We start from the raw sequence: 15,379 nt of genomic DNA, 5'->3' as shown, positions 1-15,379 counted from the left end.
TCCAGTGGTTTGATACATGAGTGAGTTTGTGGATGTCCTCTATAACAAACGTAGGAAAGCTTTAAGGAGGAAGACCATCAGCAGTGAAAGTAGATGGACGTTCGTAATTGGAAATTGATTAGATGATTCTAAAATGTGTATAGAAATGTAATAGCCAAAAACTGTAAAGATGGCAGCCCTCCCCTAAGGTGATTTATAGAGTCAATGCAGTCCTATCAAAATGGCAGCTTCCATTTTTTTGCATAAACGGACAAGCTGATCCTAAAATGCATATGGAATTGCAAGGGACCCCAAATTGTCAAACAATTTTGAAAAAGGACAAAATCGGAGTACCCACCCTTCTGGATTTGAAAACTTACAAAACTATAGTAATAAAAACAATGTGGTACTGGCATTAGGCTAGACATAAAGATCAATGGAATAGAACTAAGCATCCAAAAATAAATCCATTCATCTGTGGTCAACTGATTTTTGACTAGGGTGGCAAGACCATTAAACAGGGAAAAGAGTAATCTTTTCAGTGAATGGTACGGGAGTAATTAGATATCCACATACAAAGGAGTAAAGTTGGACCCCTACCTCACATCATTTGTGAAAACTAACTCGCACTGAGTCAAAGATCTACATGTAAGAGCTAAAACCACAAAACTCTTAGAAGAAAACATAAGAGAAAATCTTCATGACCTTAGATTTGGCAACAGATTCTTAAATATGACACTGAAAGCACAAGTAAGAGAAGAAGAAAATAGGTAAGTTCGACTTCATCAAAATTCAAAACTTTTGTGCATCATAGGACACTATCAAGAAAACAAAAAACACAACACAGAATGGGAGCAAATATTTATAAATCATTTATCTAAAAGGGTGTAGTATCCAGAATGTATAAAGAATTCTTACAACTCAACAATAGAAAGACAATCCAATTAAAATATTAGCAAAGGACTTGAATAGATGCTTCTTCAAAGAAGATACACAAATGACCAATAAGCCCATGGAAGGATGTTCCACATCATTAGTTATTAGAGAAATGCAAATCAAAACCACAAGATACCGCTTCATGCCTACTAGGATGGCTGTTAAAAAGAAAAATAATAATGTTGGCAAGGATGTAGAGAAATTGAAACCCTCATATATTGCTAGTGGGAATGTAAAATGGTGCAGCTGCTGGTTGTGGAAAATAATTTGGCAGTTTCTTAAAATGCTAAACAGGATTAGCATATGACCCAGCAGTTCCATTCCTAGGTATATACCTGAGAGAAATGAAAACCTATGTTCAAGCAAAACTTGTACACAAATGTTCACAGCAGCATCAATGTTCATAATAGCCAAGAAGGTGCAAGAAACTCTAATGTCTATCAACTGATGGATAAACAAAATGTGGTGTACACACAATGGAATTTTATGTTGTGTGAATTTTATTATATGAATTTTACCTTATACAAAACAATACAAAACAAACAGTTTCCTGAGCCTCCAATAACAGGACAGTACCTAGTGGCAGCTCCCATTGTGGTTGAAAGTTTAACTGGCCAGGTGCTGGGGGAGGGGACTTGGTTAAGCTTCCCTCAGTCCGACGGGGAGGCCATTTCCCCAGTAGGGGCTAGTGAGCACACTCTGACTCTACTGCATGGCTTCCCAGGAGGGAGGATTTGGGTGCTCTGTTCCTCCCCAGACCCTATCTCAGACCTTCTGAGGACCCAGACAGTGCTGAAGTTTCCAGTCCCTCTGTTCCCTGAATTTGGGGTGAGGGGAGAGGACTCTGAAGGGATGCACACCTGGAGTTTTTAAAAATCACCATTAGATACTGCTATGTTTTGAATGTTTATGTCCCTCCAGAATTCATATGCTCAAGTCCCAATGTCCAAAGTGATGATATTGGGGCCTCAGAGAAGTGATTAGGTCATGAGGGCACAGCACTCATGAATGAGATTAATGCCCTTATAAAAGAGGCCTGGCAGAGCTCCCTAGCCCTTCCTCCACAGGAAGACAGAGAGAAGGCACTGGCCATGAACCAGGAGGAGGGCTCTGAATAGAGAGCAACTATACTGATGCCTTGATCTTGGACTTCCAGCCTCCAGAACTGTGAGAAATGTATTTCTGTTGTTTGTAAGTTACCCAGTCTGTGGCATTTTGTTACAGTAGTCCAAACAGACTAAGACAGACACCTAGGGCCTAGTACAGAGAAGATCAGAAAATGTGAGTTAATGAATAAATAAGTAAATGGAAGAAAGGAAAAGAGGAAGAATGGGTAGGAGAAAAAGAGAAAGATCGTGCCCTCTGGTTAGATTGTAAGTTAGTACAACCACTTAGGAAAATCATTTGGCACCATCTACTAATTCTGAGTTAAATTACCCTATGGCCACCCAACAGTTCACTCTTAAAAATATACTCTGTAGATTGACTACAGTCATCCCTCAGTATACCAATCTCAGAACCAACCTCAGGTTGGTTCCACGACCTCCTGCAGATACCAAAATCCATGGGTGCTCAAGTCCCTTATGTAAAATGGTATAGTATTTGTACTACACATATTCTCCCACATGCTACAAATCTTCTCTAGGTTACTTATAATACAATGTACAACTTAAACGCTATGTAAATAGTTATAAGTAAAATGTAAATTCTATGTAAATAGTTGCTGGAATGTGGCAAATTCGGATTTTGATTTTTGGAACTTTCTCAAAAAATTTTTTTCCCAAATATTTTCAGTCCCTGATTGGTTGAATACACTGATGTGGAATTCTTGAATACAGAGGGCTGACTGTACATGCATGTTCACCACAACACACTTACCAGAATTATAGATATTGTCCTCCAACTGGAAACAACTCAAATGTCCATCAGCAGTAAAATGGACAAGTAAATTGTGTTATATATTCTTACATTGGAATATTACATCACCAGGAAAACAGACTATAGTTGTGCACAGTGACACAGGTGAATTTCACAAGTAGAAGTCAGAACAAAAGAATACAACTTATGTGGTTCCATTTGATGACATTCAGAAGTAGGTGAAACTAAACAACGTTTAAGGATGCTTACCTAGATAGGAAAACTCCTTAAAAAAAAATAAAAAGACGAGGGGTGGTGGTGTATAAAGTCCTGATAGTAGATATTACTTCTAAGGGAGTTGGGAGGGTGTTGATTGGAAGGGGAAGGTGAGGAGGCTCAGGGAAGTGGTTAGTGTTCTAGTTCTTAATCTTAAGTGATGCTTAAGATAGTATTTGCTTTTTTAATAATTTGTTAAGCTGTACATTTATATTACATGCACTTTTCTGTGTGTTATATTTCACCCTAAAATATCTTAATAAAATTAAAAAATTGAGTGTCAGAAAGTATCAAGGTTGAATCCCATACAAAGTTACTATGGGAAAAAAGAGAATGAGGAGTAGAAAACGGTGTCTGCAGAAATGGAGACACATCAGAAAACAGATCACAATTGTACCTTCAATTTCAGACAAGCTAAGGAGCATTTTGAAATGTTGATAGACGACTTGAAAGAACAAAACAAATCAGAATTGGGAAAAGTAAATCAATCATCTAGCAATAAAGCCCAAACTAACCTAGAAGGAACTCAGTAGCAAAGAAACACAACATATAATGCTGTCCTAATAGAGACAGAATGTGTAACAGGAAACCTTAAATTTCAAAGGAAACGAAGAGATTAAAAACGAATTCAAGAGAAAATGTCAATTATAGAAGACAGGAAAGAAGATTGGTATTTGGATAATAGGAATCTCAGAAAAACCACAACAAGGAAATGCTAAAATCTAAGTATGAAAATCTGTAACTCAAGAAACTTCCTTCCTTTCCTGACATTAAATGATTTCAAACTACATATTAAGTGACCACAGCATGTATCTGATTCAGAACATGGACTCAGAATGAACAATATCAAGGAAAATTCTAGTAAAATTACTAGCTATGAATGAAAAAGAAAAAAACAAACTTTGGGACATCAAAAAAGAAAAGAGCATGTGACATATAAGTAAAATTAGATCATCATCAGAATTCCTGACAGCAGTGCTTTAATGCTGGCAGTGGGGAAGGGATGGAGTAACATGTAAGACCCTTGAGAAAGAGTACTCTAAGGATTTGTACATATAGCAAAACTGGCCTCCGTGTAGAAAGGACTCATACCAACTGTTAATAACGTGCAAGGACTTGGGGATTATGTTCTTCTGATCCCTTTATGAGAAATCTACTAGAGAATGAGCTGAAAACTGAAATGGCTGGAGACATGAAACTGAGGACTGATGGTAAATGTTAAATGTAAAGTTTGTAAAGTTACCTGTAGAACCAAAACTAAATAAGGGCTTAGAGAGAGTATAGTGTGTAACAGTCATATGCTCTGACAAGGTAAGCACCACAGCTGTTTTTAAAAAGAGGGGGAAAATAGGAACATACATTAAAATCATTTGAATGCTTTCATTAATCATATTGGTAGTGATATTACTACTATTATTCAGAGACTGTTATGTGTGTAATATACAGTAGAACAAATGGATATTTATGGTATATTTTAATTCTGTTATCCCCTGTTGTCTGTGACAACCAGGATTTTAGGTATGGAAGAACGGAGATACAGATGTAACAGAAAAGAGGTTAAGTAAAACTTGGTAGTGTGGAATTTGAATTGAAAGTATCAGCGTGAACTCGAGGTATTTTGTATACATGTGTATGTAAAACTATCTCTTGAAATATCGTTCACACACACACACCAAAAAAAAAAAAAATGCAGGAGAAACAGCAGATTCTAGATCTGTGGCACAAAATGTCTAAGAATGAACCTGGAATATATGAAGTAGCAAGGAAACTAGTACAGACTAGTGAGTCACAAAGATTCAGGATCCAACTTGAAGAAACTCCCAAAGAGCGTCAAGGAAGACAACTTGAGCTTCAATAATAATAATGATAATTACAATGGGTTGTAATTTATATTTAAACCATGAGTTCATGATGATATATATATTTTTTAAAATGGTCACTTTTGGAAGATGATAGGAAACCAATTTATTATTTTATAAACTGTAAAGGGGGAAACAGTTATTTGCCTTTTTTATATGAACTGTACACACACCTGAGTAAACAAAATAGCATATGAGCGGAGGTGTTTCTTTATAAAAGTATTCCAAATGAAGAAAGGAGAGAGAGTATCACCATTTTGCAACCACCAAAAGACAGCTGCTAAGATTATAAAAAGAGGCAACATCCAGACATGCTGTGCCTCCTATAATTTTGTCAGATGCTAAAGGGATTGAAACAGCAAATACAGAGGACAGAGCAGCATGTGGAACTGTCCCGAGTGTGCAACCAGAAATTCCAGAGTTTCCACTGGGAAACTATATAGGTCAAAGTGAAAGGATAGAAGAGGAGCCTATAGGATTATTTTTAAAAGACTTGAAAGACATCATATTTTAAAAAGGCACAAAACTAAACCATGGTATCTAGGGAATGCGTATTTGGGTGATAAAACCATTTTTTTAAAATGCAAGGAGGTGATTACTATAAATGTCAGGATAATGATGACTTCAGGGGAGGGAGGGGCTTGTGTTGGGCGGGGGCACGTGGAAGAGCTTTTGGAATGACTGCCAGCTTGCCATCTCTGTCCGAGTAGTGTCTGCCATATAAGCATTTTCTATGCTTGTGTTTTTACATAAAATATTTTTTAAAGCTAAAGTTGTTTTAAAACCTTTTAATAGTGCACAAAGATGCTAGATAGTTCTACATAGGAGAGGGAAAACTAGAAATTCGGAAAAAATTAATTGAATCATTTCAAGATGTGACAGATTCTTCCTGAGGATTTAATACTATTTAAAGAAAACACATATTAACTGTAGGTGCTTCAAACATAGTTTCCTTTTTTATTGACAGTTTCTTTTTTTATATAGATTCTGGATGTTCATCGTGGATTATATTCATATTCTTCACATATTTGAATTTAGCTTGGGACTTGCTGTTGAAAGCAACATGTCATTATATTCAAGTGTCTCTGTAGCCCATAAACATAAAATATGGTATGTGAGGTCAGTCCTTACTGTTTTAATTCCCCTCAGATATCCAGGGCATAAAAACCCTTGGTCAACATTACTTTTTAAAAGTGAGAAATTAGATAAGATTATGAGTGATTTTAAAATCCTTTCTTTTCTCTTCTTTTCTCTTCTTTTCTTTTCTCTCCTTTTCTCTTCTTTTCTTTTCTTCTCTTTTCTTTTTTTTCTTTTCTCTTTTCTTTCTTTCTTTCTTTTATATTTTACAGAGCTTTAGCATCTATGTGTATCACAGAATGAGGAATCAGTAGTGAACAAAATAAACATAGATCTCTTATATTCTGGTAAACCTTTGCAATTTATATTAAGGAAGCTCAGGAAATTGATACTCAGGATAGGACTGAGAAAACAGATGATTTATTATGACCTATAACTGTCCATTTGAAAATTGCTTGGTAAACTACAAGTAACTTCTCAAATTTGGCTGATAATGGCTCCCTTTGAATTCTGTGAAATTGTCATTATAGAAAAGAATTATAGTAGCATAAAAGCTGAATAAATAATTATGTAAACAAACAAACAAAAAGAAAAGAATTATAGCAGTTTTGGAGCAGGATGCTTTCTGGAAACTTAATCCTGAATAACATTAGACTTTCATTCTTTTATTTAAGTCTAGTTATTTTTAGATATATTATTTATTTTAAATAAACGTCTGCATTTTAAATCCTAGAAACTATTTATTTAGGTCTTTTTATTCCAAAGGAGAGGACCTGATCCATGTGTTGAAAATAAGATGGCCATGTTTTCTTGCCCTCTTTTTAAGAGCACCTTTCATTTATTACCAGCGCCTGATAGCTTTGATACAACTGTCTGACTTAGAACTGTACTGACACTTATTGGAGATGCAAATGAAAGAAGGTTGCATTTTTACATTCTAGACACATTTTAAACAGTCATTTTCTGAGGACATGATTTTTTTTTCCCCTCCATTTACCTTCGTCATCATTGAAAACACTAAGCTTAAGGCCATCGGCTCCTGTGTTTTCTGATGCTGGTGAGGCACTGAGCCCATCTCTAACTGTGCTGGTTATAACTTTGGGACAGCAAGGCGACTAGGTGTCTCATTCAGGAAAAATGAGATCTAGTTGTTGGATTTTTCTTAATGAACAAAAGTTTAATCATTTTTACTAGTCTCTGACAGATGGCTTCCTGTAGTTCTAGCTAAGACAAAGCATTAGGCTGATATATGTATATGTGTTGCCAACTATTTTTTTTAAATATGCAGTTTTGCTATTTTCCCCCTTCCTCATGCTTTTTTTTTTCTTCTTCTGTTTTTGGCAGGTAATGAAAGCATGGGATGCTCACGTGACAGCAGTTTGCTCTCAGGATGCCAGTGAACTTGTAAGGAAGCTTGGGGCAGATGATGTAATTGATTACAAATCCGGGAATATGGAAGAGCAGTTGAAATCTTTAAAACCGTATGTATTCACACAATGTTCGTCCTGGGAAAGTGGGAACAAAGACAGTTGATAATGGGAGCCTGAGGTGGTTGGTGGCCTAACGGTCATGTTGAAATCTTAGAGAAAAATCTGTGAAAGCACTTTCTGTCACTGGAGGTCACTTAGGTGGCTTTTTGTTTTAACTCCAGAAGTTAATGCAGCACAGACATACAATGTGATACACGCCAAGGAAGATACTTTGCTTATGTGGTCTTTGCTAATTTGTAAGTTAACTTACTTTTATTGCTGGTTTGTAAGAGGTTTGAAGGCAAAACTGGAAATGTATTCCCTTTGGTGGCATTTGTCACCCCAAGAACAGAGCAGTGCATGATATGCATGATTAGTGTTTTGGCTTAATGGTGAGGGTTTCCGAGAAGCAGAGGTGGTATAGATGTCAGCACCGGGAGCCTGTGGATGCGCTCGGCGCATCTGAACACCAGGCTCTGGTTTGACGGAATGTAGCAAGTAGGAGTGGATTCAGGAATTCCTTCAGGCCCTGGCGACCCTGCCTGTGGCTTAAACAGAGGGTGCTTAGTAATCTGGTCTCCATCCAACCCAGACAAATCTGCAGTGGAGAGTGCAACTCAGGAGTGTTTGGAAAGCTATTTTACTGCTTCTATTTCAAAAGTATTTTTCCTTTTTTAAATTAGTTTTCAGAAGGTAATTATTCTTGCCCACTCTAAGTAGAAGTATGGGTTTCATGGGTTAAAAAAAGGAGTCCCTGCCTGAGTGCCCAGCCTCTCTTCTCCAGCAGTGTGTGTTTGGCTGTGCGGCAGGGCAGCTGGCCGAGTCCTCGCTCCTGCGGCTGTTCATGGAGCGTCGTCCATCCCTGCCGGGCAGTGGTCTACACACAGGATAAGATGCAGTGATGAGCAAGTCCCCCTGCTGTGGCTTATATTCTCGTCGGGTTGACTGCAGTGTTTAGTGCTCTCAAGGACACTGATGCAGGGAAGGGGAGAAGAAGTGATGGGGATGGCCGTGTTAGATGGGTGGTTTAAGGATGCCCCTGAGGCGTTCGGGCAGAGACCAGGGCTGCCCTTGTGTCAGGACCCAGGCCTCTCTGAGCCTCCAAAGGCTGGCTTCCAGATAGTGGTTTCAGTTGGTCACTTCTCTTCAGCTGTTTCTAGGACAGCAGCATGAGACTGAGGCCAAGGCCACCCCGTCCCCCACCATCTGCCTGGACTGTTAGGCCTGTCTGGAATCTGTCGCCAGAGAAAAGAGACCCTGACAGGTGGAGTCCGCAGCGCACTCGGTCCGGCCCCCCATGCTGCACTGCGCTCTGCTGCTCCTCTTCTCTGATGAGCGGTCTTGCTCCTTCTGCTTGCTCCTCCCCAGTCGGGACCTCACTAGCTCACAAATGCAGGCCGTTACCTTTTTTTTTCTCCCCTAACGGAGGCACTAGGATTGAACCCAGGACCTGAAGCATGTACTCCACCACTGAGCTGTACCCCCGATGCAGGCCATTACTTTTTTAATGACCGCTTTAGTTACAACTGATCTTTGTAACTTCTGCCTGGAGGTTGGTCTCTGAATCCACCTGGAATAAATTTGTTCTTTGCAAACAGCAGCTTTTTAGATTTGAATCTTGAATTTTACAGCAGAAAAGGGCTTTGAAATCCTTCAGTCCAACTTTGTCATGCTATAGTTGAGGAAATAAGGGGTCAAGGATTTAGGAGTTTGTTCGTGCTCGGGGTCATGCCCCTTAATCATTAGTGGGAGAGCTGGGTCTACAGCCTGGTCCCCGGACCTCCTTTTCAGGCAGTGCTGGCTCTATACTGCCAGGCCACCCTTATGTTTTGTTTAAATTATGTGTCATCATATTTGTTTATCCAAAACTTGGGAATGAAATAGAAACTTCAAAAGTAGAAACTTAAGTAGAGAATTAAACTCATAAAAATAATTTTTTGTTCTTTTCTAATGAGAAGAGTCATCTGGTAAGGTCATTCTCCTGCACTTCACAGCCTTCCATTTTTATTTGCCCTTCTTTAGTTTAGTCCCATGAAAGACTCAGAGCCTCATAGTTGGCCAGACCTGGTTTTAGAAGCTTTGATGTTTGACTTCATCCAGGTCAATTTAGAAGGGAAAAAGGATTTACCAAAAAGGAATTCCTCTGTTAATTTGCTTAATTTATAAGCATGCGTTCTCTAAAAAGATGTTTGTTTTTAAAGTAGTTTAAAGCTTCGTTGAGTTTTATCCCCTTTAAGTAGAGTGTAGTGATTATAGCAATTTTCAAGTAGACTTAAGGAGTCGAGTATCTGCCGATTCCTGTGGATTCCATTATGAGAGGATTTTTCTTGGCGTGTTAAAGCAGAACTGAAGACGGAGGGCAGGCTGTTGATTTCTCTTCATATATTGTGCTGATGTTGTGCATGAAACCAACACATAGAAAATTCCAGAAGGTGAAGAGGATGCTTCTACAGGCAGTTCTGATTGTGGAGAGAATAAAAGGAAATCATTCATGTGGGTCAAAAGCGAGTATACATTTCTCTCAAGTATTCACATGCGCTAAAGAATACTTTGACTTGTAGTACATGGATAGCTTTGCAGTTTTTCTGTAAAGCCTGAGTTGGGGTTTCTCAACCTTAGCAACTTTGGTCTCTCAACTATTGGTATTTTGTGCTGGATAATTTCTTCTTATAAGAGGCCGTTCTGTGCCTTGTAGGATGTTTATCATCATCCCTGGCCTCCAGATATCAGTAACCTCTTCCCACCACCTCGCCCAGTTGTGACAACTAAAAATGTCTCTAGACATTACCTAATATGTCTCCTGGGGGCCAAAAGTCACCCTCAGTTGAGAACCACTTGTTTAAGTCATCTTAAAGTATTAGAAAATAGTATGATTTTCTGATTTAAAAAAAAATCAGATTTGACTTAACCTTGGGGAAAACCCAGAGATCCAGTAAGTGGGTGTGCCCTTTTCTCCTTTGTCTGAGCAGCCACCCCTCTGCTGTTGGTGAGCTGTCATGGAAACAAACCCTGTAACTAACTGGTGGTGGGAGGGAACGGGACCCAGAGCCCTGGGTAAAGGCTGACCAGGATGTTTAATTTGATTCTTCCTCTCCAGGTTTGACTTTATCCTCGACAATGTTGGTGGATCCACTGAAACATGGGCTCTAAATTTTCTCAAGAAGTGGTCAGGAGCCACATACGTGACTCTGGTGACTCCTTTCCTCCTGAACATGGACCGATTGGGCATCGCAGATGGCATGTTGCAGACAGGCGTCACCGTGGGTTCTAAGACATTAAAGGTAGGTGGGCGAGTCTTGGTCGGCGAGAACAAGCAGGAGCCTCGTCCTTCTGGAAATTGGTTTCCTCTTAGCCAGTTTCTTTTCCTTTGGAGGCTGCACAGCACAGTGGCTGCAGGCCGGGTCTCTGGAGTCACACACCAACGGGGTACACATTCTGGCCTCCACTTGGTGGCTGGGTAACCCGTTGCCAGTTACTTAACATCACTAAGCCTCGTTGTCTTCATCTGCAAAATGAGGCTACTCGTGTGTGTCCCTTACTGTATGTTGTAAGGATTAAATGAGGTACTTCATGCGGAGAACTTGGCACAATACCTAGTGCCTAAGGAGCTCTTATTCAGTGTTAGTCTTTATTATTAGCTATTATTACCTCTCTTGAGTCATCTGATACACCTTCTGCTTTTCTCTTGTCTGTACCTGATGGCCGTCTCTGTGTTTCACCAGCCTTAATGCATAGTTTCTTGTCTGTGAAGGTGGAAGCTTTATTAAGACGGCGTAGAGCTGGCTGTTTCATGGTGTTAGCCTTGGAATAGGCCAGTGAGTCCCATACTGGGCCTTTCAGACCTTCAGCAGTCCAGGGGCAATTTTTTGCATTTCAGAAACCTGAGGGAAATTGTATTCCTACTTCAGCGAGGCTACAAAGACAAACAGAAGCATCATGCTTTTTCTGGAGCTGTATCAGCTTGTCCTGACAGTGCATACCCCACGTGAGTCAGAAGCTCTGGCTGTTGATGGCATTCTAGGGGTTTCTGAGGCTTGATTAGTCAGCCTGATTTTGCCAGTAGGGCCACTGCTGCCAGGGCTGTAGGGGGCTGTGTCACCCCACTGAACACTCCAGTGTGTGGTGGGCCTTGCAGACGACTGTAGATCAGCTTTCGTGCAGGCCTGGGGGCAGAGCCTGAGAGTCTGCTCCTCCGCAACACGACAGCCTGTCATCACGGTGGTGACAGAGACTTATGTGATTTTGTGATAGGCACTGTGGTAATGATAGATCATTGTTTTAAAATCTGAATTAGTGTTGAAATGGAATAAGTGATAGAAAAAATAAAGATACATTCTTTTTTAAAAAATTATAGGAAAAAACCTCAGGCTCAGGAAAAAGGCAGTAGGAGGTTCCTCGGTGGTAAAAAGGGTGTGAGTCATCACGTCCGGCTCACCAGCCTGACCCGTATTTGCAAGATGACTGGCTTGATAATTATCTTTAGCATCTTCTTGATTCTAGAAATTAATTTAGAACCTTTCTGGGGGTGAAGTTTAGGATTTTGGTCTCTTGAACGCCGTGCACTAACTAGATCCGTTGAGCTGGTAAGGAGGAGCTGTGGTGGAGGAGACTGCTGCCCAGTTCCTCGGAGCTGCGTCTGGGTGGGAGAAGTGAACAATCCAGGCACTGTGCTGTGGGTGCTTTATTTTCACTTGATTCAGAGGGCAGCCAGAAACTTGTCCGTGGGGTGCTTTGTGGTGGAGAAAGGAATCTTAGCTGTCCTTTGTCTCTTCTTTCCCTTTTCACAAAACCCAGGCTTCACAAGTGCTTTAAAATATAAGTTTAAGTTTTCTGTAAGAGTTCACAGTTTGTACTCCAGCGAGGCCTCTTACAAGTTAACCTTCAGAGTTGTCCTCTGAGAGTGAAACGAGCACAGCTCTCTTCATGCTCCCTTTCCCTCTTCTTGAAAGATGATAGTGGTAATCTCATGTGGAAACCTTTTAAGTAGTTTCTGATGTCTTTCTGAGAATGGGCGCAGTTAAGGCCCCATTGTAGTGCCTGCCTGCTTTGGTTTACTCTCCCCTGTAATGGCCTAGAAAAAATACACACCCCTTAGAACAGAATATAAAAATTCTGCTGTTGCAGACCACAAGTTTCACTTTACAGGGCAACCTGCTCTAAGCAACTAGGGGTATGGCAGTTGTGACTGTCACCGTTCCTTCTTTAAAAACCTAAACAATTACCAGAATGTTTCCATTGTAATCTCTAAGGCCAGACGTTGTGGAGAAGTACACGTACTGGTCTTCTGTGATCGTAATTAACTGGAGCTGCTCTGAGCTGAGGACAAGCTCAGTGCCCTGGTACCTAGCTGCCTAACCCTTCAAACTTCTTTTTATTTAAGTGTTGCCTACACTAATGCTTCCTGACCTCTTTCTTGCTCTGATAGACACAGACAATGACAGTATTTGGCTAGCGTGTTGAGACTGGAGACTTACTCACGGCAGCCTCTGCCGTGCTACCCTGAGGGCTGAGAGGGATCAGTATCTTGTCACATCTCTTCTAAGGTGAGCGTGGCTCTGTTTGCGTCTGTGGTCCTGGGATGATTATCAGTGGTGACTCCTTAACTCTCACAATTGTTCCAGGTTAGACAATGAACCTTAGGGTCACTTGGCCAAACCAGGAAGCCATTCCCGGCACAGCCATTGTGAAGCTCTGCCTGGACCACAGTTTGGTTTTGTCTGTCTTTCCACAGTCTTAAACTTTGATTTGGAATTGCCCGTCTTTCCTCCATAAGCTTTATTTTCAGCACTAGATAAATATTTACTGAATACTTTCTACATGTCAGACACTTTACAGACATTCTTCATTTAATCCTTCCGACACTGCTGTCAGCTTGGTGGTGGTGTCTCCAGTCCACAGGCTGGGAAACCACCTGAAAGAGGTACCTTGACCTAAATAACACAGCTGTCCAGGCCTGAGGCCGAGCAGCAGGGGAGCTCTGTCGCACCTGCCAGCTTCTGCTGTGATAGTAGCTTATCGTCGTGCTGGGGGATTGAGAGGCAGCGGTGAGCTCGGTGGGGAAGTCTGGGCTCACCCAGCAGCTGTGGGCAGGTGTGTGGGGAGGAAGGCAGCAGCTGGCCCCCGTACTACCTCTGGATGGCTCCCGTCTGATGCAGTTTAGTTGGGTGGGTCATTGAGGTATTTGATAAAGGCCTATCCTACCTCCAACATAAAGAAGAATAATTAAAGGTGGATATGGTAGTAGAGTGCTCATGAACCCTCTTGGTATAAGATTTTTGCTTATCTTCATCTTGGGCCATTTTGTCCCATAATAGATTAGGTGACTAAGGGAAGATTCAGCCACCACCAATAAGAAACTTCATGCTTTGTTTTGTCTTTAAAGCTATCTTATTCCCCTCAGAGCCAGAAAAAAAAAATTGTGATTAGATTTCTTAAGATCATATTTTGGTGCCTTATTGCCCTTAAAGTATTCTTTTTTTTTTCCTCTGTGATTTATCATAACATTTTGTGTATATTTCCCTGTGCTATACAGTGTAATCTTGTTTATCTATTCTACAATTTTGAAATCCCAGTCTATCCCTTCCCACCCTCTACCCCCCCCCCCCCCGGTAACCACAAGTCTGTATTCTCTGTCCATGAGTCTATTTCTGTCCTGTATTTATGCTTTGTTTTTGTTTGTTTGTTTTTGTTTTTTAGATTCCACATATGAGCGATCTCATATGGTATTTTTCTTTCTCTTTCTGGCTTACTTCACTTAGAATGACATTCTCTAGGAGCATCCATGTTGCTGCAAATGGCATTATGTTGTCGGTTTTTATGGCTGAGTAGTATTCCATTGTATAAATATACCACATCTTCTTTATCCAGTCACCTGTTGATGGACATTTAGGTTGTTTCCATGTTTTGGCTATTGTAAATAGTGCTGCTATGAACATTGGGGTGCAGGTGTCATCCTGAAGTAGATTTCCTTCTGGGTACAAGCCCAGGAGTGGGATTCCTGGGTCATATGGTAAATCTATTCCTAGTCTTTTGAGGAATCTCCACACTGTTTTCCACAGTGGCTGCACCAAACTGCATTCCCACCAGCAGTGTAGGAGGGTTCCCCTTTCTCCACAGCCTCTCCAGCATTTGTCATTTTTGGATTTTTGAATGACGGCCATTCTGACTGGTGTGAGGTGATACCTCATTGTAGTTTTGATTTGCATTTCTCTGATAACTAGTGATACTGAACATTTTTTCATGTGCTTTTTGATCATTTGTATGTCTTCCTTGGAGAATTGCTTGTTTAGGTCTTCTGCCCATTTTTGGATTGGGTTGTTTATTTTTTTCTTATTGAGTCGTATGAGCTGCTTATATATTTTGGAGATCAAGCCTTTGTCGGTTTCACTTGCAAAAATTTTCTCCCATTCCGTAGGTTTTCTTGTTTTATTTCTGGTTTCCTTTGCTCTGCAGAAGCTTGTAAGTTTCATTAGGTCCCATTTGTTTATTCTTGCTTTTATTTCTTCTAGGAGAAAATTTTTGAAATGTATGTCAGATAATGTTTTGCCTATGTTTTCCTCTAGGAGGTTTATTGTATCTTGTCTTATGTTTAACTCTTTAATCCATTTTGAGTTGATTTTTGTATATGGTGTAAGGGTGTGTTCTAGCTTCATAGTTTTACATGCTGCTGTCCAGTTTTCCCAACACCATTTGCTAAAGAGACTGTCTTTATTCCATTGTATATTCTTGCCTCCTTTGTCGAAGATGAGTTGACCAAAAGTTTGTGGGTTCATTTCTGGGCTCTCTATTCTGTTCCATTGGTCTATATGTCTGTTTTGGTACCAATACCATGCTGTCTTGATGACTGTAGCTCTATAGTATTGTCCGAAGTTTGGGAGAGTTATTCCTCCAGCCTCTTTCTTTCTCTTCAGTAATGCTTTAGCAATT

The 15,379-nt window shown here is 40.3% G+C and overlaps 1 protein-coding gene across 1 annotated transcript in view; it reads left to right on the top strand.

Annotated features, from left to right (window-relative positions):
- Positions 1–15,379, top strand: part of RTN4IP1 (reticulon 4 interacting protein 1) — a 49,700-nt gene that overhangs the window by 19,841 nt on the left and 14,480 nt on the right. The window contains exons 6-7 of the mRNA XM_006205623.4: positions 7,329–7,465; positions 10,551–10,734. Of these exons, the coding sequence (XP_006205685.1) occupies positions 7,329–7,465; positions 10,551–10,734 (321 nt within the window). The remainder of the gene's footprint in view (positions 1–7,328; positions 7,466–10,550; positions 10,735–15,379) is intronic.

This window comes from Vicugna pacos, chromosome 8 (genome assembly GCF_048564905.1).
Source record: "Vicugna pacos chromosome 8, VicPac4, whole genome shotgun sequence".
Lineage (NCBI taxonomy): Eukaryota > Metazoa > Chordata > Mammalia > Artiodactyla > Camelidae > Vicugna > Vicugna pacos.
Note: the sequence above shows the minus strand (reverse complement) of the source record. Positions and strands in the feature narration are given on the sequence as shown.